General features: G+C 39.8%; 1 protein-coding gene across 12 annotated transcripts in view; it reads left to right on the top strand.

Moving 5' to 3' along the window:
- The window catches only part of ADAM23 (ADAM metallopeptidase domain 23), a 173,457-nt gene that overhangs the window by 71,345 nt on the left and 77,188 nt on the right, over positions 1 to 24,924 (top strand). For all 12 annotated transcript variants that reach the window (XR_005525568.1, XM_039217496.1, XM_039217493.1 and 9 more), the window contains exon 4: positions 20,312 to 20,375. Coding sequence is in view for 11 of the 12 variants with exons in the window: in XM_039217496.1 (XP_039073427.1) it covers positions 20,312 to 20,375 (64 nt within the window). In the remaining variant the exon portion in view is untranslated. The remainder of the gene's footprint in view (positions 1 to 20,311; positions 20,376 to 24,924) is intronic.

The raw sequence follows: 24,924 nt of genomic DNA, 5'->3' as shown, positions 1-24,924 counted from the left end.
CTTGCTCCCTCTCTCTCTCTCTCTCAAAATAAATATACTTTAAAAACAATGACAATAACAAAACAAAGAAGATTATTCTATAATGATATTTTAAATATAAATGATTGAATTTAACAAACTTGGAATTTAATAAATACTAAATTTAACCAAAAAAAAAGAAGTGAAATGAAAGAAATTGATGAAAGTCAGATGAATATTTCTTCATGATGAGACATGACTTGCTAAACAATGAACATTGTTCAGTCATTAAAAAAGGACATGTTCAACTAGGTTGTATATTTGAATGAAGAACAAATTTACATATTTATACTTCTTCCACTTTCTTTCTTACCTGTTAGTTATAATGTTCTTTTTACATTGTCAAGGTTGATAACATTTGTATTTTGTTCAATAATTATAGTTCCCATAACTTAAACTTACTAGGTTCAGTGCCCAACTTGAATCCTTTACTCATGGCTTCTAGAACCATTTTTCCTGAATTATTTGTATTTTGTTTGACCAGAATTAACTGAAGAGTTTGTTGTCCAAAACAGATTTTTGGGTTTTATAGTTCATGTAGTTCATGATCTTAAAAATGTTTGTTTATTACCATTATACTTGAAGAATAACTTGGCTAGGTAGAAAAATTTTGAACCATACTTCCTGCAGGACTTAAGAGGATAGGCCCACTGTCTTTGGGTATTGAGAATTGCTGTGGATGAGTCAGAGGCAGTAGTTTTCTCTCTTTAGAGAGACTGCTTCCTCTGGCTTAACATGATTATATGATTTTTCCATATCAGTAGCGTCCCCAAGATTAATAGCACTATTCAGTATTAATGGTGCTTTAGAAACTTTTCCAGGAATGTGGTTTGTTTGTTTGAGCTGCAAATTCAAAGCTTTTTTTGCTTTTAGGAAATTTATGTTCTATTTTTGTCCATTTTTTCTCTTCCATGTGTTTTATTCTCTTCAGGAATAATAACAATGTGTCTATGCAATCTTCTGTATACATCATCTCTATATTACTTTATTATTGATTTCTGACTATGTTTTTCTTTTTTCTGTTTTCAGCTTGATTTGCATCTTTATAACATTTACTGTTTAAAAATTTTTTTTCCTCCTGAGCTTTGCCAACTTCCTTTTTATCTTATTCTGTTCCTTTATGATGTTCTTTTGAGCTTCTTTTAAAAAAGAGGTCATGTCTATAATTTCTTTGAGGTCAGAGGGAAATATTTATCTGAGCATTTCCCCTGTTTCTTTGTGATGTATATCCTTCATCTCCCCTGGCATTTTTTTCTTTTCTTCCTTAGTATCTATGCTCAAGTCCCCTCTTTTTTTCTTTTTGATTATGATGACGCCGTGGCTGGGACCAGCTGTTTGTGGAAGCATTGTGTGGGAGAAGAGGGTATGGCGACAGGGAGGGAGGTGAACCAGGCATGTTCACTGTTCACTCTTGTCAGTCCGTGCTTCTCCTCGGGAGAGGCCATCTTACTGGGGGTGTGAGGGGTCAGTGGAGCTCATTGCAGAGCTCCTGGGAGCTGTGTGTGCTAAACAGAAGTTTGCTCTTCCTTCCTCATTTCTGAAAAGTCCTTTGACCCATTCAGATTCTGGGGGGAAACGCGTAGGCTCAGAGTTTTCCATATTTAGTTTCATAGTTTTTAGTAGCTTGAAATTAAGACCATTTGTCTTTGTAGGGAACATGGAGCCATTTTTTGCTTCTCTACTTTTTATTCTTTTGTTATTTATGAGGAGTTTATAATCTGTGTAAGGAATAGGACATGGAAAAGAAACAATGATAGGCTTAAGACAGAAAATGAGAAGAGGGAAACTTTCAATTCTTGGAAGTATTTTGATGATTATGCATTTCTCTTAGATATTGTTATAGTGGCAGTAGCCTTGGATTTGTAGAATGGATGAGTTGGTAACAATGAGGATCTATTAACTAGGAACCTTCACTGAGTTATCCAATGCTAGTTGGAGATGACTAGGGTTTGGGCTGTTTAGATCATTGCTTCAGTGACACCTGGGTGAAATTTGGGCAATTATAGAAAATAATGCAAGTCCCAGAATCCACATAAAAGAGTTAAAGAGAACTGATATCCATGTGCTTGTTATCTGAGGTGCTTGTTATCTGAGGTTATGGCATAAAAAATTAGAATTACCTTTCATTTTTATTTATTATTATTATTATTGTAATGTTTATGTATTCTTGAAGGAGAGAGAGAGAGAGAGAGACTATGCAGGGGAGGAACAGAGAGAGAGAGATAGAGGTAGACACAGAATCTGAAGCAGGCTCCAGGCTCTGAGCTGTCAGCACAGAGCCCAACGTGGGGCTTGAACCCACCAACTGTGAGCTCACGACCTGAGCTAAAGTCGGACGCTTAACCACCTGAGCCACAGGTGCCCCTAATTATCTTCCATTTTTTAAACAAGCTGTTTAATATTCTCTTAAAGAATAAGCAAACTGAAATTATTTTTTAGTTAAGAATTATAGAATGATCAGGCATAAGGCGCAGAAAAAAGGAAAAAGCCTCATGATGCTATTACTTTACTCATCCTTTCGGATTTTGGATTGTACATTAGTTTGTGTATTCAAATTATTAGTCATCTCAAAAGTATCCTCTGGTTTTAGATATTATTAGTCATCCGAAAAGGCTAAGTGCCATTACATGGCCTGAGGATTTTTAAAATTGTGCATAAAAATAGAGCAATTTATAATAGTGATCTGACCCTCTGAGCATACACGTGAAAACACCTTAGAATAACCTATTTCAGAATTGTTGGATATGCTAAATATTCTAGCACTGTAATATATTTTCTTTGCTGAAAAAATAGGAACTCTGAGAAAGATTTTATCTTATCAAGCAAAAGAAATGTCTGGAAGTGACTTGTGCTGTATGAGTGTACCTTAGTATAGTTGTGACACTGGTCTTGCTTTTCCTTAGATCCACTGCCAGTGTTATCACTCACAAATTCCCCCTTTCTGTGTGCAAAAAATCTCTTAAATAATAGGAGAAGGAAGGAATGAGAAAGAGAAAACATTTGTTGACATTGTGAGTTCAGAAAAATGTTTTAAGATAATTATCAAAGCAACCAAGATTGATTTTTTTCCAGCCATAGCAGTTTTGGTGTTGAAAATCAGTGTTTATTTTAAAAAAATCAAATTTAAGTTTGTAGATTATTCCAGTGAAGGGTATGGGATGATATCACTTATCATGTCCTTTGAAAGCAGTTGTCAGCCATGGCAGCTGTCTGTGGGGTCTACTTTAGCCTTGCCCTGTGCACACCCTTCACTGTCCTTCTGTAGTTCCACGGAAAATCAATGCACGGGAGGTTTTGTTTGTCTCATGCCTTTAATCATTAGCTGTCTAGCTCGAGAGTTAAATATTTGGGTAATAAAGTTATAGATAGTTCAAATCCTGTCTGGTCTATTACCATTGGTTGTATTTCTGGAACTTTTCTTTTTCTGTACTTTGGTATTCTCCAAGAACTTCTTTTCCCTTTCTAAGTTCTACTCTTTTAATAGAATGGACTCCTACATGAACACTGGAGTCTAAAAATGGCCTAATAAGCCTGCTATTTTTAGGGAAGGAGAAAGTTGCCTTTTGTTCTCTCTGTGCTTTTCACTTCCCACATGTTCTTTAGACTTTTCCCCCCCTCTGCTCTTGGTAGTGATAGCTTTCTAATTCCAGATGCCTTTTCCTTGGTCAATTTCTGGCTCCATTTGTCTCATACTCAACTAATGTCACAGTTGGACTGGGCTCTTCTGTTTCTATTGTAGATATTTTGATCCCTTTCCTCTCATTTATTAAAATTATGAAATATTAGAGGTAAGAGTAGAAACATTTTTACAGTCTAAAAAATAGTTAAATGGACAACCATATATACTCACCATGCAGGTTGAGAAACAGAACATTACTAATGGCATAGGGGCTCCCTGTGCACGTCTTCACAGACACATTTCTTCCACCCGCACCCTCCACCCATGTAACCTCTCATCCTAAAGCTTGTGTAAGAGATTTGGACATGTTTTTTCACTTTTTTTTTGTTTTGTTTTGCGCCTTTTTTTTTTTAAATGAAAAACCAAACCCAAACCCAGAAAAATAGTAAATAATAAGTAATAACAATAGAATTTTCAGAAGAAAATAAAGAAAATGTGGATGCTTATTTATTTCTTGCATTCCATACAAAAAGTTGTGTAGGATTGTAAGAAGGATTATTAATATTGAAAGGGAACAGCAATTCATGCTGACTTACTGAAATTAGATTTAGAGTAAAATGGAGAGTTCAAGCATATACAATGAAATATTCAGTGGACTGACACCCAACGTCTTTGTCAGATGTTATAAGGAGCAATTATAAATTTCCTATATTGGTCTACCAGTCTGAGAGCATACAACTTCTCTTTACCTCATTGACTCCTGGTCCTTGGGGATACATACTAGTACCATTTCCATATCTTACAGTTTGTTATAGATAGCCCATTAAATTATGTGTCCATATGCACACACACACACACACACACTCACACAGGTGCGTGTGCATGTACACACACACTCACACACACACTCCCTTCATAAAGCTCCAGGCAGAGATTGAAATAGCAAAGAGTCTGCTCTCATCCTTCCTTCTTTCAACCATACATTCCACTCTTCATGAGCTGACTGCTTGGGATTGGTTTTTGACTTTGTGGATACTTACCCAAAGAAAGATACAGAAAGTAACCTGAGTCTCAGTTTTCTTGCTGCCATGTTATCTCAGGCCTCACTTTCCTTCCCTGGGGCTGAGCTCTGGCTGGAGGACCCTCAGATGTCTGTGGATTCCTCAGACTGCAGTGTGATGTGCCATCTTGTCTTATCTTTTGTTTCTTGAACTTCCTGGCCTGTGGACTCATCAGCAGCAGAACTTTGTTAGGATACCTCCTCTGTGTAGGCGGCAATAACAGGGACTGTAGATACAACATGGAACCTGCCATTTCTATAGGATGGTAGTTTGGAGAGTCTCCTTTGCCTATCTGGTGCTCACATGCTGGTGTGGTCTCTAGACTCTGTGCATTTCAAGTCCTAAATATTCTCTTGGCCCAGAAATTTGACTACTAGCTTCTGGATTTTTCTCAGAATGTAGTCCGCCCCATTTTCTATCCTTATTGTGAGTTACCCAACTTGGGTGTAAATCAGTTTACCTAGGATTTTTCTTTTTCCCTATCATCTCCAACTCATGATTCTGGAACTTACTGTTGATACTTAGTGAATTTGCCACTATGGACCACATAGTTAATTGTCAGAATTTTCACCAGGGTTCTAAAAATGTCTGGTTTTAAGATTAAACTAAAAATAGCTTCTCTGAAAGGACCTAAATAGAATAGTTTCTCCTTTTTTCTGTGTCAGTCTCTCTGGGATTTGGCTGCTTCTAGAATCTTATGGAGGTTTTGTTTTTTGGCCCAAACATTGAGAGGCACTTTAATTGTGAATGTGGGTAAGATTGTCTACATGGACTTAAAAGTTTAAGACTAGATTTAATGAAAGTTGTCTGGCTAGAAGAAAAGCCCATTTATAGAAATTGTCTTAAAACTCTGTTGTCTTAGATATCTGTTCTATTTTTTTCTACCACTGCTGATTTGATTTTAGTACTGGCACATTATATACATTAAAATAGAAAGAATGTGTCTGCCTATAAATTATTTAAAATGACTTTTTAGATATATATTTAGAGAATCAAGTGCCAGTAGTTAATGAGTAGCTTTTAAAAGCTTTTAAAAATTCAGTTTTAGCATTCTGTAAAATGTCCAGACTGTATAATTAGACTAGTATATATTAAAGGACTCGTCTGTAATCACGATTTTATATGTGTCTTTCAAAGTGGCATGAAATGCCATCAAATTTGCTTATCATAAGCTCCCTAAGCAGGATAAATACTTATTTTCCCCTGTTGTGTTTGGTCTTCAGTGTCTTTATGATAAAGCGTGTTAGTACAACTTTAAGTTTTTGAGTTATTTTTAGTTACAATTAAGTAATGGTTTTGTAATTCTTATCTGATTTTTAACACACCGCTTAAATAGGTTAGTATTTATATATATATATATAGCTTCAGCAGTTCTTAAATATTAGCCCTTTGGTTTCTGTGTAAAAGTTTTTTTATTCATTATTAATCTAATCTGTAGAGACAGTTTATCACTTTACATCTTGGAAAGGGAGGTGTTTATTCTTTTTTGGTTGAGGTACATGGAAATGTGTAGAATAAGAAAAAAAAAACTATGAAGTGGCCTTTTAAAATACATATGGAACATGGAGGGAGCTTTTCTTTTAGCACCGTTCTCAAAACTGTTGGCCGAAGTCATTCCAGTACACTAGCAGTTGATTATTTCACAAAGCGTGTACTGAATAGATGTGTGTTACCAACCCCCAACTTCCAGCTTAGCATAGGTATGTTTTTAAGGTAGGAGATGATAGTAGTCATTCACTATTTATTTATTTATTTATTTTTCTTAAATAGTTTATTGTTAAGTTGGTTTCCGTATAACACCCAGTGCTCATCCCCACAAGTGCCGTCCTCCATGCCCATCACCCCCCTTCCCTTCCCCACCCCCCATCAACCCTCAGTTTGTTCTCAGCATTCAAGAGTCTCTCATGGTTTGCCTCACTCCCTCTCCCCTCCTACTTCCCCCCTTCTTCTCCCCCATGGTCATCCAGTAAGTTCCTCCTAATCCTCCTAATTATGCAAACATATGGTATCTGTCCTTCTCTGCCTGACTTATTTCACTCAGCATAACACCCTCAAGTCCACCCACATTGCTACACATGGCCGGATTTCATTCTTTCTCATTGCCATGTAGTATTCCATTGTATAGATAAACCACATCTTCTTGATCCATTTGTCTTTTGATGGACACTTAGGCTCTTTCCATGTTTTGGCTATTGTTGAGAGTGCTGCTATGAACATTGGGGTACATGTGCCCCTATGCATCAACACTCCTATATCCCTTGGGTAAATTCCTAGCAGTGCTATTTCTGGGTCCTAGGGGAGTTCTATTGTTAATTTTTTGAGGAACCTCCACACTGTTTTCCAGAGGGGCTGCACGAGTTTACATTCACACCAACAGTGTAGGAGGGTGTTTATTTATTTATTTAGAGAGCACATGCAAACAGGGGAGAGGGGCAGAGAGAGAGAGAGAAAATCCCAAGCAGGCTCCATGGTTGCGCAATGAGAAACAATGAAATCTGGCCATGTGTAGCAACATGGATGGACCTTGAGGGTGTTATGCGGAGTGAAATAAGTCAGGCAGAGAAGGACAAATATCATATGTTTGCACGTATAGGAGGATTAGGAGGAACTTGACGGAGGAACAAGGGGGAGAAGAAGGGGGGAAATGGTGGGGGAAAGGGAGAGAGGCAAACCATGAGAGACTCTTGAATGCTGAGAAACAAACTGAGGACTGATGGGTGTGGGGGGGAGGGGGGAGATGGGCATGGAGGAGGGCACTTGTGGGGATGAGCCCTGGGTGTTATATGGAAACCAACTTGACAATAAACTATTTGTAAGAAAAAAAAAGAAAAAGAGTTGGATGCTCATCTGACTGAGCCACCCAAGTGTTCTTAGAGATCCTATAACCCGGTGTTATTGTTTTTTTGTAAGAAAGCTATACAATATAGGTCCTCAGTATTGTTGCGCAATATTAGGGACTTACTTCTCCAAGGTCTCAGAGACCATCAGTGTCAGATCCAGGCTAGGAATCAGATCACTTGATTCCTGTTTACTCATTCATTCTTTAATTAACGTTAATTCATTCAACCAACACATACATGTGGGTGCTTGTTTAGTTCAGGCATTCTTTCATAAGTGAGGATACAATGGTAAGCAAAGTAAACAACTTAGGCCAAGTTAGCACTTCACTACACTGAATTCACTACACCAAATCTGAAAGTCCACACCATTTGAAAGCAATCTCTTTCCAAAGAAGCTATAACACGAGTAGTTTTTCTGATAAATTCTGTAATTTTCAGAGGTCTGCATTTTGCTATTATGATGAAATAGTACATAATTTGAAAGTATGAAAAATTCTCCGGCTAAAGAAATTAGTTGGGCTTTAGAAACTCATGATTTTTTTTTTAGCTATCAAAGGCCCAGTGGATCATTTTTTGATGCCATGAAATGTTGGATGAATTTGATGATCATTTTTATAAGTGGTAATTTTTAAAATGGGTGCTATTTTCTGTAATAGTAATTTTGTACTTGCTTGAAGAAACCCTTGAAAAGTTCTCCTCAAAGTTCTCATTTTCCCTCTTTTGTCTTCTTCCTTTTGCTATTTTGTGTTCTTATCTCCCTTATTGGTTTGATATTCCTGCAGAAGCATGTTTCTCCTTGCTACGTTGTGATAGTTTCTTAAACATATTTAGGAAGGACAGTGGTTGCCATTTCTAAACATCCCTGTGTTATATGCAGGAAGGATCCCATGACTGCATAGAACACTGTTTTCTGCTTACGACAGAGAAATCAGGGATGACAGTTTTGAATGCCTTTTCCTTTATTGGGTTACGCAGTCTTGTCATCTGTCAGTCTGTCCCGTGGGATTTGCTCTGTGGCCTTGGGTCTCAGGTTAGCCAGCGGACACTCCATGCTCAGGTCAGGGCAATACCCGTGAGAGAAGGGGTTAGACTTCTCCCACTTACAGGAAACAGAGAAGAGGGAAGCACACAAAAGATCCTTCTGGCTGTTCTACAAAAATCTTATTGTTCTTTAACTATTAAAAGAACAGGGGTACCTGGGTGGCTCAGTCAGTTAAGCATCCGACTTTGGCTGAGGCCATGATCTCATAGTTCGTGAGTTCAAGCCCTGTGTCGGGCTCTGTGCTGACAGCTCAGAGTGTGGCACCTGCTTGGCTCTCTCTGCCACTCCCCTGCTTGCACTCTGTCTTTTTCTCTCTCAAAAATAAATAAAGACAGTAAAAAAAAAAAAAAAGAAAAAAGAAAAGTACATAAAATTGGAGAGTGCACACTAACATTTGCATAGCAGATTTTAGGACAAAAATCTATAATTTACAAGTAAAAACGTTTAAAGAAATGGAAACATTTAAGTAGAAATTAAATAGTCTTCGCTGATCCTTGGTTTGACTCTCCTCTGCTTTGTTTGTTTCTCACTCGGTCTTGAGCCATTAATTGAATGAGTGAAGGAAAGTTAAAGCTCCAGGTTTTCATATGTGGAAGGCCTTCTCTTGGTGTTTCTGCCAGCCTCGTGCTCTTCTCTCCTGCTGCTAACATTAATTACTTTGCAGATGGCTCTAATTGACCCAGTAACAGAAACGTATCTGCGTGCAGCCCTTCCCAGGCCCTGAGGTCTTTGCTGCTTCTGAGGACACACGCATACTGCACGCTTTCAGGTCTGACAGAAAGCAGAGGGTGGCCTTCCAGGTTCTGAGCTCCTGACGCTAGAGTGCCTTTCTTTTCTTCAGGTTACAGCTCCTCGCTCCAACGTGAGTGTTGCCTGAGCCCGAATCTGCCTTTTTAACACCACTGCCACTGTGGCCGACTCCGTGGCCCAGCTGGGCTTTTGAAAGCTGCTTCCTGCAAATGCCTTCCTGCCTGCGCACCCCGATCCCTTTGTCATTCTCACCTGCTCTTCCCCTATCCCCTGACCGTATTTTGTCCTGAACCTGCCCTGGCCTTGCTTTCTTATGGAAAAGCTCCTGGTCATCTTAGTTGAAATCGATTTCCTCTCGGAGGGCAGCTTGATGCTTTGTTATTAATACTAGGGTACCTGACCTTGTCTTACTTAGGTATGAGATTATAAACACCTCGAGGAAACAGACTGTGTTGGCTTCTCTTTCTGTCCTCACCCACTCCCTGGAGCACGAACGGCCTCCAGGTATTCAGCGAACGTCAGGAACACTGAGCTGAGGGGACAGAGGCAGACCACCTGGCCCTGACTCCCTGCCTGGTGGTACGGCTGTTGGTGGCATTGCCAGTGTCTGTGATTCTTCTTCGTTCCTGGGCCTGAAATTAGCCATTCGTTAATTTCTTCCGAAGAGAGCTATGTTTTTCTTCTTTTAATTTTTTTTAATGTTTATTTATTTTTGAGAGACAGAGTGCGAGCAGGGGAGGGACAGAGAGAGAGGGAGACACAGAGGCCCAAGGAGGCTCCAAGCCCTGCTGTCAGCACAGAACCCGACACGGGGCTTTGAACTCACAAACTGTGAGATCATGACCTGAGCTGAAGCCGGATGCTTAACTGATTGAGCCACCCAGGCGCCCTGTGTTTTTCTTCTTTTAAAAAATATAGCTTGTATTGTGGTTTATTATTTCAAAAGGTAAAATATATTCATTGTAAAACGTTTAGGAATTAATGGGTAAGCAAAAGAAAACTGTTGAAAGTTCTACAGAAAACAATAGCTCACTGTTACATTTGGGTGTATATATATCTTTGCAGATTTTTTTTCTTTATATAAGGTAAACGTAACTTTAAAAAAATTACCCAATGTAGTATTCTCTCATTTGCTTTTTTCACCGAAGAATGCTGTAAACATTTTTCCAATTGTCTGTAAAAGTATACGTAAAGCGACTCATACCTACAACATCATCAGAGAAATATCATGTGTGTGTACGTGTTTTGTGTGTGTGTATGTGTGTCAGTTATTTCCTCAAGAAACCTTAAAAAATTTTTTTTTAATGTTTATTTAATTTTGAGAGAGAGAGAGAGAGCCTATGCGCGCAAGCGGAGGAGGGGCAGAGAGAGAGAGAGACATGGAATCCAAGGCAGGCTCCAGGCTCTGAGCTGGCTGTCAGCACAGAGCCGGATGCGGGGCTCAAACCCAGGAACTGTGAGATCATGACCTGAGCCAAAGTCAGCCGCCCAACCAACTGAGCCACCCAGGCACCTCTCCTCAGGAGACCTATATCAGTAGCACTTATGAGATTATGAAAACTTATGGATTTAAAAGAATATGTTTTTTGGACTTTGATAACTGTTGCCAAATTGTCCCCAGCCAGGCATACTAATACAGGTTCCCAACAGTAATGCATGGAGGGATTGTCTACAGTCTTGCCAGCTCTGGCTGCTATTATTCATTTTTACTTTCTAAACTGAAGGGAAAAATTGGTCTCTTACGGTTATTTTTAATTTGCAGGTCTTTATTACTAGTGCTATTGTGCGTTTGTGTATAATTGAGGACTATTAGTATTTCTTGTTTTCTTTTTCTTTTAAATTCTATTTTGTGCCTACATCTTCTGCCCATTTTCTATTGAATTGTTTATCTTTTTTTATTTGGTTTTCATTTTGGCTCTGTATGTTAAGGATAGCAACCCTATGTTTTTCATATATTTTGCAAGTGTTTTTTCTTAGTTTTCCTTGAAATTTTGTTTACGGATTTTTTTAAGTCATGAAAGCTAAATCATTTTTCGTAGTCATATCTTTTGCTCTTTATAATTCTAGGTTTAATATAATGCTTCAAAAGGTCTCTCTTCCTAACATTCAGCTGTATTTTTATATCAAATTTATGGCTTTATTTTAAAGGATATATATCTTTAATGCATATATTTTTAGTTTGGTGTAAGATATGATTAGGGATCTGACTTTTCCCAAAATGTTAAGTCACTTGTCTCATAGGTGTTTATTCTTTGTTCTCTCTTTTACCAATTTAAAATGACAGTATTTTAATACATAAGGTTCTTGGTATGAACTTGAATTTCTTTCTGAACTTTCTTTTCCACCCTTTGAGCCACCTGTCTCATCAGGTAAGTGCTCTGTATCTTGTTTATTACAATAGTAATATAAGTAATATAATAGTAATATCCCATTGTAACTCCCATTTTAAGGAAAATGCTTGGGTGGTCATTAACATTTGTTTTTTGAGATGAACTTTGGAATAATTTTGTCAAGTTATAAAAACTTACTGAATTTTGCTTGGAATTAACATTAAAGTTACGGAGTATATGTACATGTACATCTGTATGTGTGTACATTTATGTTTATATATCTACGTATGTAACACATCTATGAGATTTGTTTCTGTTTCTGTCATTGTTGGTAGAAACTCTTCCCCTAGACTACTTCTAGGTGGTTTTTGCTGGTGCACATAAAAGTGTATTTCATTTTTGCATATTTATCTTGTAGCCACCTACCTTATTTAACTCTTACTATTTCTGATAGATTTTCCATTGGTTTCTTGTTTTATTCTTTTTACCATTTCATGAATACTTGGAAAGAATGGAACACTATATAAACAAATGTGCAGTTTTCCTGATAAAAATGAAAACCAGAAGAAGTAGGGAATTCTTGTCCTAGGACATGGCAAGAATTGGACTTGGCGGAGAGCTGTCTGTCCTGGGCAAGGCTATAGGAAGTCAAGGGGTGGATTACAGGTCCATAACCATTCTCTATGATTTTATGTGTGGGGTGCCAAATTTAATAGTTGTAACAAGGAATGTTGGGCATATCAGAAGAGCACCTGCGTTAGCAATATTCAACACACTGTAATATTCATTATTAGCTTTAAATTTGTGCATCAAAGCATTTCAGTTATGTGTCATTGTGTTCACAAGGTATGACGTTTTTATTTGGATTCAGTTTTCCCTGTGTTTAAAAATCTTTTTTGTTTCACAATATATGGGGGTAAAACCACATGTGTGAGAATACCCAGGACTCTATCACGGAGGAGTCTTAGAATTCCTGGGATGCACTTGCAGAGATGTTGGCAGCCACAGCTAGGAATGTGTTAGCCACTTCATATGGTCTGACTTCAAAGCTGAGGAGGAGAAATTCAACATCTTTCATTTTTACTTGATTAAAGCTACCTGTTGATGCCACCTTTTCAGAAGGGAACTCTTATTTGGCTTCTCTCCTTGGCTGATCAAGCCAGCTTGGGTGGTGGTCATCAGCTTTTACATCTCCTCCAGCTCATTCTTCCTTTCTCCCCTCGCTCCTCCTTTGTCTACTTCCCTATCTATTAACTTGCAGCCCTGCTTATGTCTCCTGTTCAATTAGACTAGGGTGTCCTTAACTGTATTATGGTGCATGGGGCCATCACCTATGAGATGCAAGAGTGCCTTCACATTGAAACTTCAGCTGCAACCTCTTATGTTATTTAGGAAATCATTAAATTCCTGTTGTGACCCTCAAAGAGGTTTACACTCCCTCCATCCTGCTTATGCTGGGAGTGTTCTCCACCTGCAGCCCTGTTCCTGTGAAATATGCCCACATTCCCAGCCCTTGCCTAGCAGGCCGTCTTTGTTTGACTTAACACAAAGCTTCTATTCAATCGATAATTACTTTTACCCACTTAACATATCATTTCTACACTCTTAAATTCCAACCTCTTCATGCCTGCAATCCTTTAGCACAGCTTCAAAGTCTTATCGTATTGTTTACCCTCAAAGGATTATGTGTTTTCTAGCTGAAACACTTTTGGTATAAAGATTATTTTAGGTGGGATGAGTAACTTTTTCCTAAAACCTGAGAAAAGTGGCGATTGAAAAATCATTTGACTTTTAAGCCTATTATTTTCAGAAAAGGAAAGCAATTGAAGGACAGGAAGATAATTATAAGGTTACAAACCTATGCTTGTATGAATGTACTGAGTTTAAATTCTACATCTCTCTTCATTACAAGTTATAGTAATTATTTGACGAATTAAAAATATGTACATGTATAAAAGGAAAAAAGAGAAGCTTCTAGTGTAAAGAAGGAACAGGCATGCTGCTTCGTTGTACGTGGCTGTTATGCTTGAAGCCCTGTGAGGCTGCAAATCTCCATAGTGACCAGCATTTGTTATTCAATGGATGGCTGTGGGGCCTGGTGGAGAGGGCGGCAGCAGACTTCACCAGTGAGTCCGCCAAGGGCCGTTTGAGATGATCAGGGCTTCCAATGTGGAGAAGCTAAGCCCTGTCAGACAGAAGATAATCAGATGAGTGAATTTGCATGATGAACACGGACTTTAGTGGCAGTGTTTTTTTCTAGACACAATTTAAGTTTTTACTCTTTTGTTCACATAAATGTTGGCTTCGGTTCCAGTCCCAGTTTTGAATACCTGTGGAAGTAACTTACGAGTTTCACCACTGAGAACTAAATTAAAATATTTATGCTACCATTCACTTAAGAACAAAGACATTGTGTGACAAGGAACATGGCTGGTCAGGGCCTGACGAGTCCGGTCTACTGCCATGAATCTGGATTCTTTGCTTCCTGGCTTCTACACCTTGGACTGCTGACTCCTCTCCCAGTATCTGCCTCCTGATGTTATGCGCTCAGGGGGAGAACCCAAGGGGACCAGCTAAGGTTGTTCCTAAAACAGTGGCCATATAAAATATAATCACGGAGATCAAAAGCAACTGGAAAAGAGACATACTCACAGACTTCTTGCTTAGCAGCATCTCAGCTTGAGGGTATTTTTCATCTCATAGACTAGCCTGACCTTCCAAGATGGCCTCTTTTGGATGATAAATTACATGACCATCCAGTTGTTAAGTCTGGGTGCTTGTTCTATTCTTCCCGACTTTTCCCTAGCTCTGATGGTGAAGGAGTGCCCTATTGGCCTCTAGGTTCCTTCAGAAGAATGTATCCTGCTCCCAGCAACCCACACGAGTTTTTAATCAGAGGCATAAACTCTGAGGGCTCAGCACAGTAATTTCAGTGAAGGCAGATTTCAGAACTGGGCTTCTGGAGACTGATGGTTTGACTTTTTGTTTTCCTATAAGGAAGTAAGTTATTTTGAATTCATGTTGACCAGATGGTTTCCTTGTGGTCCAGTGTTTGTCTTTCCTGCATTTTCCTTTATAGCCCAAAGCACTGACCTTTACGTTGTCTCATTCTGAACAATTTAATTTGCTTGATTTGCCTACTCAGCCTTCCCTGACAAGGTCATCCAAAGGAAAGCATCGGATTCTTTCTTTAATTTTTTTTTTTAATGTTTTATTTATTTCTAGGAGAGAGAGAGAGAGAGACAACATGGGCAGGGGAGGGTCAGAGAGAGAGGGAATCACAGACTCTGAAACAGGCTCCAGGCTCCGAGCTGGCAGTCAGCACAGAGCCCGACGCGGGGCTCGAACCCACGAACTGCGAGATCATGACCCAAGTGAAAAGTCAGATGCCTAACCGACTAAGCCACCCAGGCGCCCCCGGATTCTTTCTTTCTTTTTTTTTTTTTTTAATGTTTTATTTATTTCTAGGAGAGAGAGGGAGACAGCGTGAGCAGGGGAGGGTCAGAGAGAGAGGGAGTCACAGACTGAAACAAACTCCCGGCTCTGAGCTGGCAGTCAGCACAGAGCCCGACGCGGGGCTCGAACCCACGAACCGCGGGATCATGACCTAAGCGAAAGTCGGACGCTTAACCGACTAAGCCACCCAGGCGCCCCTTTATAATTTTTTTTTTTTTTCGGATTCTTTCTTTAAATTAAGGGATTCAAGTTATCTTCCAAAAACAATCTAGGAGTCATCTACCCTTCTTGGTTAGTAAGATTTTTAGGCACTAAGGATTCCTGGTAAGTAACTTTTTCAGTTCCTAGGGTCCTAGGCTTCTCCGCAATGAGCCTCTCTATACTAGAGACACACAAACCTTTGGGAGTTTTGACCACTTGGTTATTCATGGGCCTGCTTTCATTAGACACGCAAACCTCAAACTTGAGGACTCCAACAAATATATATATGAAATCTCCCCCCAGTTTCTCTCTTTGTTTGAATTTCCAATGCTTAGATCTTATGGAATCTTTCTTTGTAGATTTGCTGGTGATTCTGAAATTCTTTAAACGTTAAATTTCTAAATATTTTTTTGTGACGGATTTTGGAATTAGGATCGTTGAGGCCATGTTTCTGTAATAAAGGTGAAATCTGAGATTTAAAACTATAAAATTTTATTTCTTACCCACATTATGGTCAGGGACATGTTGGGTGGCTTTCCTAGGAAGCCGTTCTCCAGGTAAGGATGTAGGAACCTAGGCTTCACCCATCTTATAGCTATGCCCCATCTGGGGCATGTGGCTTCCAGAGTTGCCATGGAAGAGAGAGTTTGGATACTCATGCATGGAATGTACATGCCACCCTAGAGGGGTAGACCTCACTTCCTGCTCTCTCTTACGAGCCATAATTCCATCTCCTGGCCTCAGCCTCACTGCTGGAAAAGCTTTGAAAATAGTCTTACTGTGCCAGGAAGGGGAAAATGAAATGGGATATGGTGTCTACATGGCATTACTTCTACCACGACTCTCTTCCCTGATCTGATTCTTGGCTCACCTGCCATGCTTTAATAGTCTTACCACTCTCCTGCTCTTAGAGCTCAGCATCTTCAAGGTGCTCACCCTTGTCCTTCATATTTGAGTAAATCACATTCTGTCTGACTCTAGAGTTCATGTTCTTTTCACTACCTCTGTCATATAGATTCACCATAAAGGTGCAGAGTGAAGGGGTTCAAGAGAATTTCCTTATTCCTGTTCTTCTGCTCTTTTTCACCTTGCTTTGAACTTCCATCCTGCATTTATCCCTTTACTTCCAAGGTTCATCCCTCTTTCACCAGATAACTGGCATGAAAAGCATTGTGGTAGCCATCGTACATAGTTCTTCTGTAACTTAAAGTATGAGAAAGGGATGTTTATTTCAAAATTTAAGGTGTTCCAAAACTCCCTTTTATCAGTTTCTGCAAGTTATTAAGCACCCCATTAGCTGGTCAACAAAGAAAAATGACCATTTATGCTTGGGACCACAGTTGCCATATAGATTAGCATTGGCATGTGAAAACATTCTGATTCCACCAGGACATTCTACTGGGGTAAGTAGTAGAAGTAGAGGTGGGGGAAATGCCTTGAAGAGCATTTCCAAGCAGGGATTGCCGGAGAACTCATCCTTAGACATCCAGAGATTGAGATTACCTGCTCTTTCTCCCTGGGTGGGGCTGGAGACACACCACCGCATGCTTAACTATTCACTTCTTCTTTCCAGTGTTACTTGTCCAGCACTGAAAGATCTTATTTCTTTCTTTTTTTTTTTAATGTTTTACTTATTTCTGAGAGAGAGAGAAAGAGAGAGAGCGAGAGCAGGCTAGGGTCAGAGAGAGAGGGAGATACGGAATCTGAAACAAGCTCCAGGCTCTGAGCTAGCTGTCAGCACAGAGCCTGACGTGGGGCTCGAACCCACGAATGTGAGATCATGACCTGAGCTGAAGTCGGAGACTTAACCGATGGAGCCACCCAGGCACCCCGAAGTATCTTATTTCAAAATTATTTTAAAACTATTATAATCAGGGCTGCCTGGGTGGCTCATTTGGTTAAGCATCCAACTCTTGGTTTCAGCTCAAGTCATGATCTCACAGTTCGTGGGTTTGAGCCCCAGATCAGGCTCTGTGCTGATAGCATGGAGCCTACTTGGGATTCTGTCTCCCTCTCTCTCTACCCCTCCCCTGCTCACTCTCTCTCTGTTTCTCTCTCTCTCTCAAAAACAAACATTAAAAGTAATTTAAAAAGACTAATAATCAGCTTACATTTTGTCATTAATTCACTTTTAAGGAGATTATAAATAATATTTTAAGGTGAGATGACTGATCTTATACATTTGTGCTGATTTTGCTTAGTATCAGTTTCAGAGAGTTGCATCTCCATCCTGACTCCCCAGCGCGTAGTATGAGCCTGGCACACAGTACATGTTGGCAGATGTTTGATGACTCGGCAGGTGTTGGTTTAGGGCCTGGGGATTATATGCTAGGATTTATGCCGCATGCTAGAGATGCTGCGTTGAGCGACAGAAACAGTGTTAAGGGAGGGAGTACAGTGGTCAGACAGGAGGAAAGGATGGAGCAAATGGGAAGGTGGTGCTTTTTGAAGGAGGTAGAGAGTAAAATGGTACAGTGACAGGAGCCAGTGACAGGAGTGTGTGGTGTTATGTTCAGCTTAGCATCTGTCACGGGCTCCTGGAAAAGTCTCTGTTTTTCTTTTTTAAGACTTTCAAATGAAGGAGATGTTAGATGTCCATGGTGAGGGAAAAGCCCTTTAAAAGGGGTAAACAGGATAATTAAAGTGACCTTTATCAGATTTGGCAATTAATGGTTAGAATGCTGTTATATACCTTTGTCATCACCACCAAATAACTTTGTTTTCAGCTCTTGGACATGCTCGAGTGACTGGTTGAGATTTTTGAAAATAATGAATTACCTGTCGAGAGAGGTAATTAGAAGGTAGTTAGTGAAAGCTCTCTGTCTCCTAGTCTTGTGGAAGTTTTCCTCAGAGATATGTTACCATCAGTAGCCTTGTTTATGTATATTCACAGTGCTGGCAGCTGACTTAATTAACTAGAAATGAAAGAACTTTCTACACCCTGTCAGGTATTTTTAAGTACATAGAGTTAAGAATTGTCATTACTTTGACTATTACTTAGGTTTAAAAAAAAGTCTATATTTGAGAGAGAGAGCAAGCTCGAGTAGGGGAGGGGGAAAGAGAGGGAGACAGAGGCTCCAAAGCAGGCTCTGCACTGACAGCAGAGAGCCCGATGTGGAGCTTGAACTCATGACCTGTGAGATCATGACCTGAGCCAAAGTCAGATGCTCAACGAACTGAACCAACCACCCAGGTGCTCCAAGAGTTTTTAAAAGGGAATGAGTAGATGTACCCATAATTAAGTTTCAAATGTAGAAACATCAGTAGATATACATTTGATTAGTAATTTCAATAGAAAAACGTGTCCAAGGAACCAGCATCTGCCTTATTTCTGTGTTGTAACCATTGGCCTTCAGCTTATGCGGGGGTGGAGGGGGGTGGGAGGCTAGGCTGGATGCAAACGTGGGCCTCCCCCTCCATTGGCTGGCTCCCAGCCACCCCAGCCTTCCTCACTGGGGCGTGTTAGAACTGCATCAGGTGCAACTCTCAAAATGATGCAAAACCCCTGAGTTTTTCCAATACTTCTGTTCAAGAAATAGTGTCAAGATTTCCTACCAAGAAAACCTACACTTGGGCAGAACTACAGAAAATAGAATGGCATAGTAGGACGGGATCTGAGGAATCATCTACTCCAGCCCATCCTTTTGCAGAAAAGGAAGGGGAGGCTTCAAATTAGGACACACATCTGGCTCATGCATGGGAGAGCCTACTTTTGTTCACCACTTACCATTAGGATGAAATGAGTTAAACTCTTTATAGTCCTTTGCACAGGGCCCAGGACATAGTAAGTGTTCAGCACACGTGAGTCATCATTTGTCATCAGCATTTCTAGTGGCGGAGCCCAAAGAGGAACCCAGATGCCCTAATAGTGCTGTGCTTTTTTCGAGGCTCGTGTTTTGCATTCCCCACATATATAGGGAGAAATGTGTTTGAAGAAATTGAATTGAAATAAAAACAGTGATGACCTCAGAGCTCATTGCTGAGCACATACTTGGTGCTGGGTTCTGGGTGCTGGGCTAAGTAATGCATGTGCTTTCATTTAACTCCCCATCATCCATGAGATTCTCACTCTCTATCACCTCCATTTGACTCACATAAAGGCTGAGGTGGGTAACTTGCCCGTGCTCACACCACTAGTAACAGGCTGAGCTAGGCTTTAAATCCTACTTTGCCTGATTCAGAGTCTGTGTTGTTAACTGTTGTTTTATTCCGGGGGTTGGCAAACTGTGGCTCACAGGCCAAATCTAGCACACCTGTGTTTGTACAGTCCTCAGGCTAAGAATGGTTTTTTTTACATTTTTAAATGGTTGAAAAAATTAAAGAAGAAACAATTTCATAACATGTGAAAATTCTGTGAAATTCGAATTTCAGTGTGCATAAATGAACTCTGTTGGAATAGAGCTATGCTCATTTGTTTACATTGCCCAGGTCTGGTTTTGTGCTAACTCAGGAGAGCTGAGTAGTCATGATGGAGACCCGTGTGGCCTGAAAAGCCTAAAATACTTTTACTCTATACTTTTCCTCAGTGATTATGTTTTGTTTTGTTTTTTTTTACAAATAGTTTATTGTCAAATTAGTTTCCACATAACACTCAGTGCTCATCCCCACAAGTGTCCTCCACCATGCCCATCCCCCCCTCCCTCCCTCAGTGATTATGTTTTGAGAGTCTAGTTATTCAGAGCATAATTGTGGGATTTTTGTAGGGTCTGTCTCTTCCTGTTACCCGATTTTTCTGTTTGTTCCACATCAATGAACCTATTAGTCAAATATGCATCATGTGTATAAAAAGAGTTCATTCTTATGCTATCTATATTTTGTCTTTTTAAACAGAGTGAGAACTGATTTGTTCCTGGATAATGATCGAGGCTTTTGATGGAAACTCTTTTTATTGTGGACTGCAGCTCTCTGTCCTTGCAGACATCTATTGAGCTGATTATTTTTAATCCTCCAAGTATCTTAGATGCAGAAATCACTCTATTTTCTTTCCTTTGTAGTGGTTTGCTGTCTTCTGATTATGTGGAGATCCACTACGAAAATGGGAAACCACAGTACTCTAAGGTATGGCTAATAACATATGGAAATCCTGGAGCATAAACTCAATCATAGAATTGTTCATTGCACACTGCATCGTTTTGATGTCTATCTCAATAAAATTATTGGTTCTTTTGCACAAGCATACTTTTTTAAAAATAAAAGTAAGTTTAGGAGAAATTTGTGAAGACTTACAAGTGTTTGAGATAATATTAGAGATTCTGTGGCCAGTTAGAGATTGGAGGCCAATATTAGAGATTTTAGGCCAATAAAGAAATAATTATTGTTTGGGTTATATATACAGTTATCTTCTGTAAGTGGATGGTGTGAAGAGCTATATAGTTCCATATCGATACCATCAGGGAGTAGATAGCCAACTCATGGTCATAGAATCTGAACGCTAAGACCAGATGGGCTGCTCTTCAGTCCAAGTGAGTTTGGTGCCTAAGAAGGTCAGAGGTCAGCTGGGGGAAGGGAGAGTCAAGGAACACCCTCTGTTTTCATCTTCACAACAGTTCTGGGAGATGGATATTCTTATTTCTGTTGTGCAAAGGAAGAAATTGAGGCAGAGAGAAGGCATATCAACCTCCTCAAGGTCACGTTGCATTGTAACACAAAGGTAATTGGGTACTTGATTTCCTTCAGTTGGAGTTTAACTGTTATCTTAATGAAATGCCAATAAGGAGCAAGCGGGTTTAGATTAAAATGAGATTATTTGTATGGAAGAAAGACAGTCATCTCCAATAGTCAGGATGAAAAATCTCTGGAATGGCTACATTCAGACACTCTGATTTGTCGGAAGTCTAAAGAGTGCCGCTGAGCCTAGATAGTGTCTGCAGAGTGGATACCATGGCTACAGGGGAAGAAATGAGGAAATAAAATATGGTGGAAAACATTGGTCCCCCCCCCCCCCCATATTGCTAACGAGCATTGGCACAGAAATGGGCCTTTCATGTGTGGGCTTGCTAGGTTGTACAGCAAGAACTGGGTGTTTGCAGTGTGACAGCCTCTCACCAAATATTAGTGGGTGGCCTTCACTGTAAACACCGCCCAGGGGGTTATGGAATTCCTCAGGATTTACAACTGTCCAATTAACAGTGGGCGCATTTGTAATTTGACCTGTGTTTTAAACTTTTGAATTTTATGTCACGGATTAAGAACCTCAGTTATTATTCTTTCTATTCTGTCAGTTCTTGCCTTAGGCTGCATCTCGTGGGTTGTTGAATCTCCCTAAAAGTTAATGCTGTGGAAAGCAAGCAGAAACCCTAAATCAAGCACGGGAACGGTGCTTTCTGGCATTTGTACAAACCGAAGCTTCCGTCAGCTGTGCCAGGGCCCCGAGCACTGCGGATGCTGAATCATGAGTCTGGAGTAGAGAAGATTGCATGAGAACTTTATAGACTCAGCAAAGGAGCCACCTTTGCAGGCCACAGTAACCTGAGTCAAACTTCTCACTAACAAGTTCAGGCAGTTTTTTTTTTTTTTTTTTTTAGGAGCAGAATAGCTAATTGGCCTCCAGAGGTCATTAGAGGTCCCAGAAGGAAGCCTTATCATCAACAAGACACATCAAATCTCATATCAGTTATAACTAGAATTTAAAACAAAGGGCATTTAAGTTCTGGCAAAGGAAGTTTTTATTGCAGTTTGTTTTTGTGTTCATTGCTTTTCTCTTATTTGTGCCTCATTTTCTCCAAACAGATCACATCTCCAAAGTTATTTTCTTCATGTATAATGAATTAAGCATAACAGTCTGTTTTTTATGTGTTTATATTTACATTTACACCCCAGAAACTGACATGGCATGGTGCATTATCTTGAAGCAGAATTAAAAAAATTATTTTAATGTTTTTATTTATTTTTGAGAGAGAGAGAAAGAGAGAGAGCGCAAGCAGGGGAAGGGCAGAGAGAGAGAGAGAGAGAGAAAGAATCTGAAGCAAGCTCCAGGTTCTAAGCTGTCAGCACAGAGCCCTACATGGGGCTCAAACTCACAAACCATGAGATCATGACCTGAATCGAGTCGGACGCTTAACCAACTGAGCCACCCAGGTGGCTCAGGATTTTTTTTACAGACTTTCTTTTTAAACTTCACATTGCCTTCCATGTTAAGAAAATCTTTGTACAGAGTACAGTGTACAGAGTACAGAGTACATTGAAGGAAATAAACACGTAAAGATGGTTAGGTTCATTAAACCTGTTTCAACCCAGTGTGCAATTTTTCTTCCAAGACTTCAAACTATTTAGAAAAAAGCATATGTGTACACACACACACACACACACACACACACAGTTATTCACTAGAGATGAAAAAGAATTACTTGTAACTTATTTGGATTTGACCTTAAATATAAATGCAGACATTGAAAATATTCTGGAAATTAGTTTCAGACAGAACAATGAATCCCCCCTTGAGGAAGCTTGTTTAGATTTTCCTGCTTCACCACTACCAAGCCCCTATCTAGTTCCCACTTCTTGCTAAGAGAGGCCAATGTCTTAGGCTTTTATTTTCTTTATTGGACAAAAGTGGGGTATAAGGACTTCTTTCCTTGCGAAACAAAGATGGGAAGTGGAGAGGTCAACAATTAAGTAGTCAGGATAGAATGGGTGCCAGGCAGCAGATGAATATGGAAGAACTTTGGTTGTGCCTTCAACAGAGCAAGAGCTTTTGTTAGAGTTCCTACATGGTGCTTTACACACAATATCTGGTGTGATCAACAACTTTGTTGATCAACTTTGTTGATGAACCTATTAAAAACAAGTTAATGTTTAATGTTTAGTTCTTGTAAAAGAATTAGGTATCAGTATGACAGTGTAAAAGTACTTTTCAACTTTAACTATTTCTATTAAGTCCCTTTTAAGTGAACCAGTGACTTTGAGTGCTTACTGATACTTTGGTTTCAACTCTGCTGATGAAAAGAACTATCAGGTGGCCAGCAGTGTGAGCCTCAACAGATTGGTGCTGGACTCCTATCCCCGCTTCTCTCTATTTTATTACTCTTTATCATTATTGGGTGCCGAAAAGGACATTTCCTGGCTCTGTTTTCTCATCATGGCTTCTTCTTGTCCCCTTGCTCACTCCCACGCCAGAAGGAAGAGCAATTCAACTGATGGGAAGAAGTTGAGTATGTCTGAGTAGTTCTTATTCCTGTCTTTCATGGGCTCCATTTCCTTACAGGAAGAGCACATTTTCTGTAGTTTTCCACACTCTTAAGTTGCACAGTGGCAGCCCAGTGTGTGTGTGTGTGTGTGTGTGTGTGTGTGTGTGTGTGTGTGTTGGTAGTGGGGGTTTGTTCTGTGTTGTCTATCCCTGGGTGGGTAAGCGTAGCCATCTCAGAGGTGAAGCATTAGCAGACTTACTGGATTCTCAGCTAATCCTCTCCTCTGGTGTATCAAAAATTAAGGTGACACTTTGATCTGTTTCAGTCCTGTTTCAGCCATGGGTCACTCTCTCATTTGATTTTAAACTTGTGTGGGTACTGCTTCACTCACTCTAGGATACCTGTAATCAAGGTGACGGACAACAGTAAGTGCTGGTGAAGACAAGGAGAGCTAGGACCCTCATCTACTTCCGGTAGGAATGTACAATGATGGAGCTGCTTTGGAAAACAGTCTGACAGTTCCTCAAAAAGTTAAGCATAGAATTACCTTGTGACCCAGCTGCTCCACTCCTGGGTAGATACCCAAGTGAACTGAAAACATAGGTTTAAGCAAAAGCTTGTACATGGATGTTAACACAGCAGCATTATTCATAATTATTCAAAAAAGTGGAAACAACCCAAATGGCCATCAACTGATGAAGAAATAAGATGTGATGTATTCACACAAGGGAATACTATTAAGCCACAACAAGTAATAAGGAACTAACATAAGGTACGACATGGGTGAATCTTGTAAACATTATGCTAAGTCAGAGAAGCCCGTCACGAAGGATGTTGCATGAATCCGGTTATTTAAAATGTGTAGAATAGGCAAATCTACGAAGACCAAAAGTAGGATATGGCTGCCAGGGCTGGGGTCAGGAGGGATAGGAAATGGCTGATAATGGGTACAAGATTTCCTTCTGAGATGCTGAAAATATTCTGGAATTAGTGGTGATGGTAGCACAACTCACTGAGTGCACTAAAAACCACTGAATTATACTCTGCAAAGGGGTGAATTTTCTGGCTTGTCAATTATATCTTAAAGAAAAAATAAACCCTCAGGTGGGAAATGGGGACTTATGTACCCACCTTCTCAACAAACATGAATCCTTAGCTCCTTTAAGATTGGTCTTGTAATTCAGGCTCATAAATAAGTCATCTGTATTCATTAGACAGATACCGATTTAGCTTACTATGATCTAGTCCCTGTTCTAGCACTGGATATACATCAGTGAACCAAACAGATAAAAATCCCTGTCTTTGTTCTTTATCACTATAATCACATAACCCTCCTAGAAGTTTTTGTACTCTTTCTTTTTTTTAATTTAAGTCAAATATCACCCTGGCTCAGTTCAAGCTCACTTCTTACGTGAAATGTCCTGGGCAGGGATCCTTTTGGAGGAAAATGGGCCTCTGTGGGCATGGCTCCTGGCTGGGAA

This window comes from Hyaena hyaena, unplaced genomic scaffold (assembly GCF_003009895.1).
Source record: "Hyaena hyaena isolate Hyena2069 unplaced genomic scaffold, ASM300989v1 scaffold_698, whole genome shotgun sequence".
In the NCBI taxonomy this organism is placed as follows: Eukaryota; Metazoa; Chordata; class Mammalia; order Carnivora; family Hyaenidae; genus Hyaena; species Hyaena hyaena.
The sequence above is the reverse complement of the archived record's forward strand: the minus strand, read 5'-3'. Positions and strand labels throughout refer to the sequence as shown.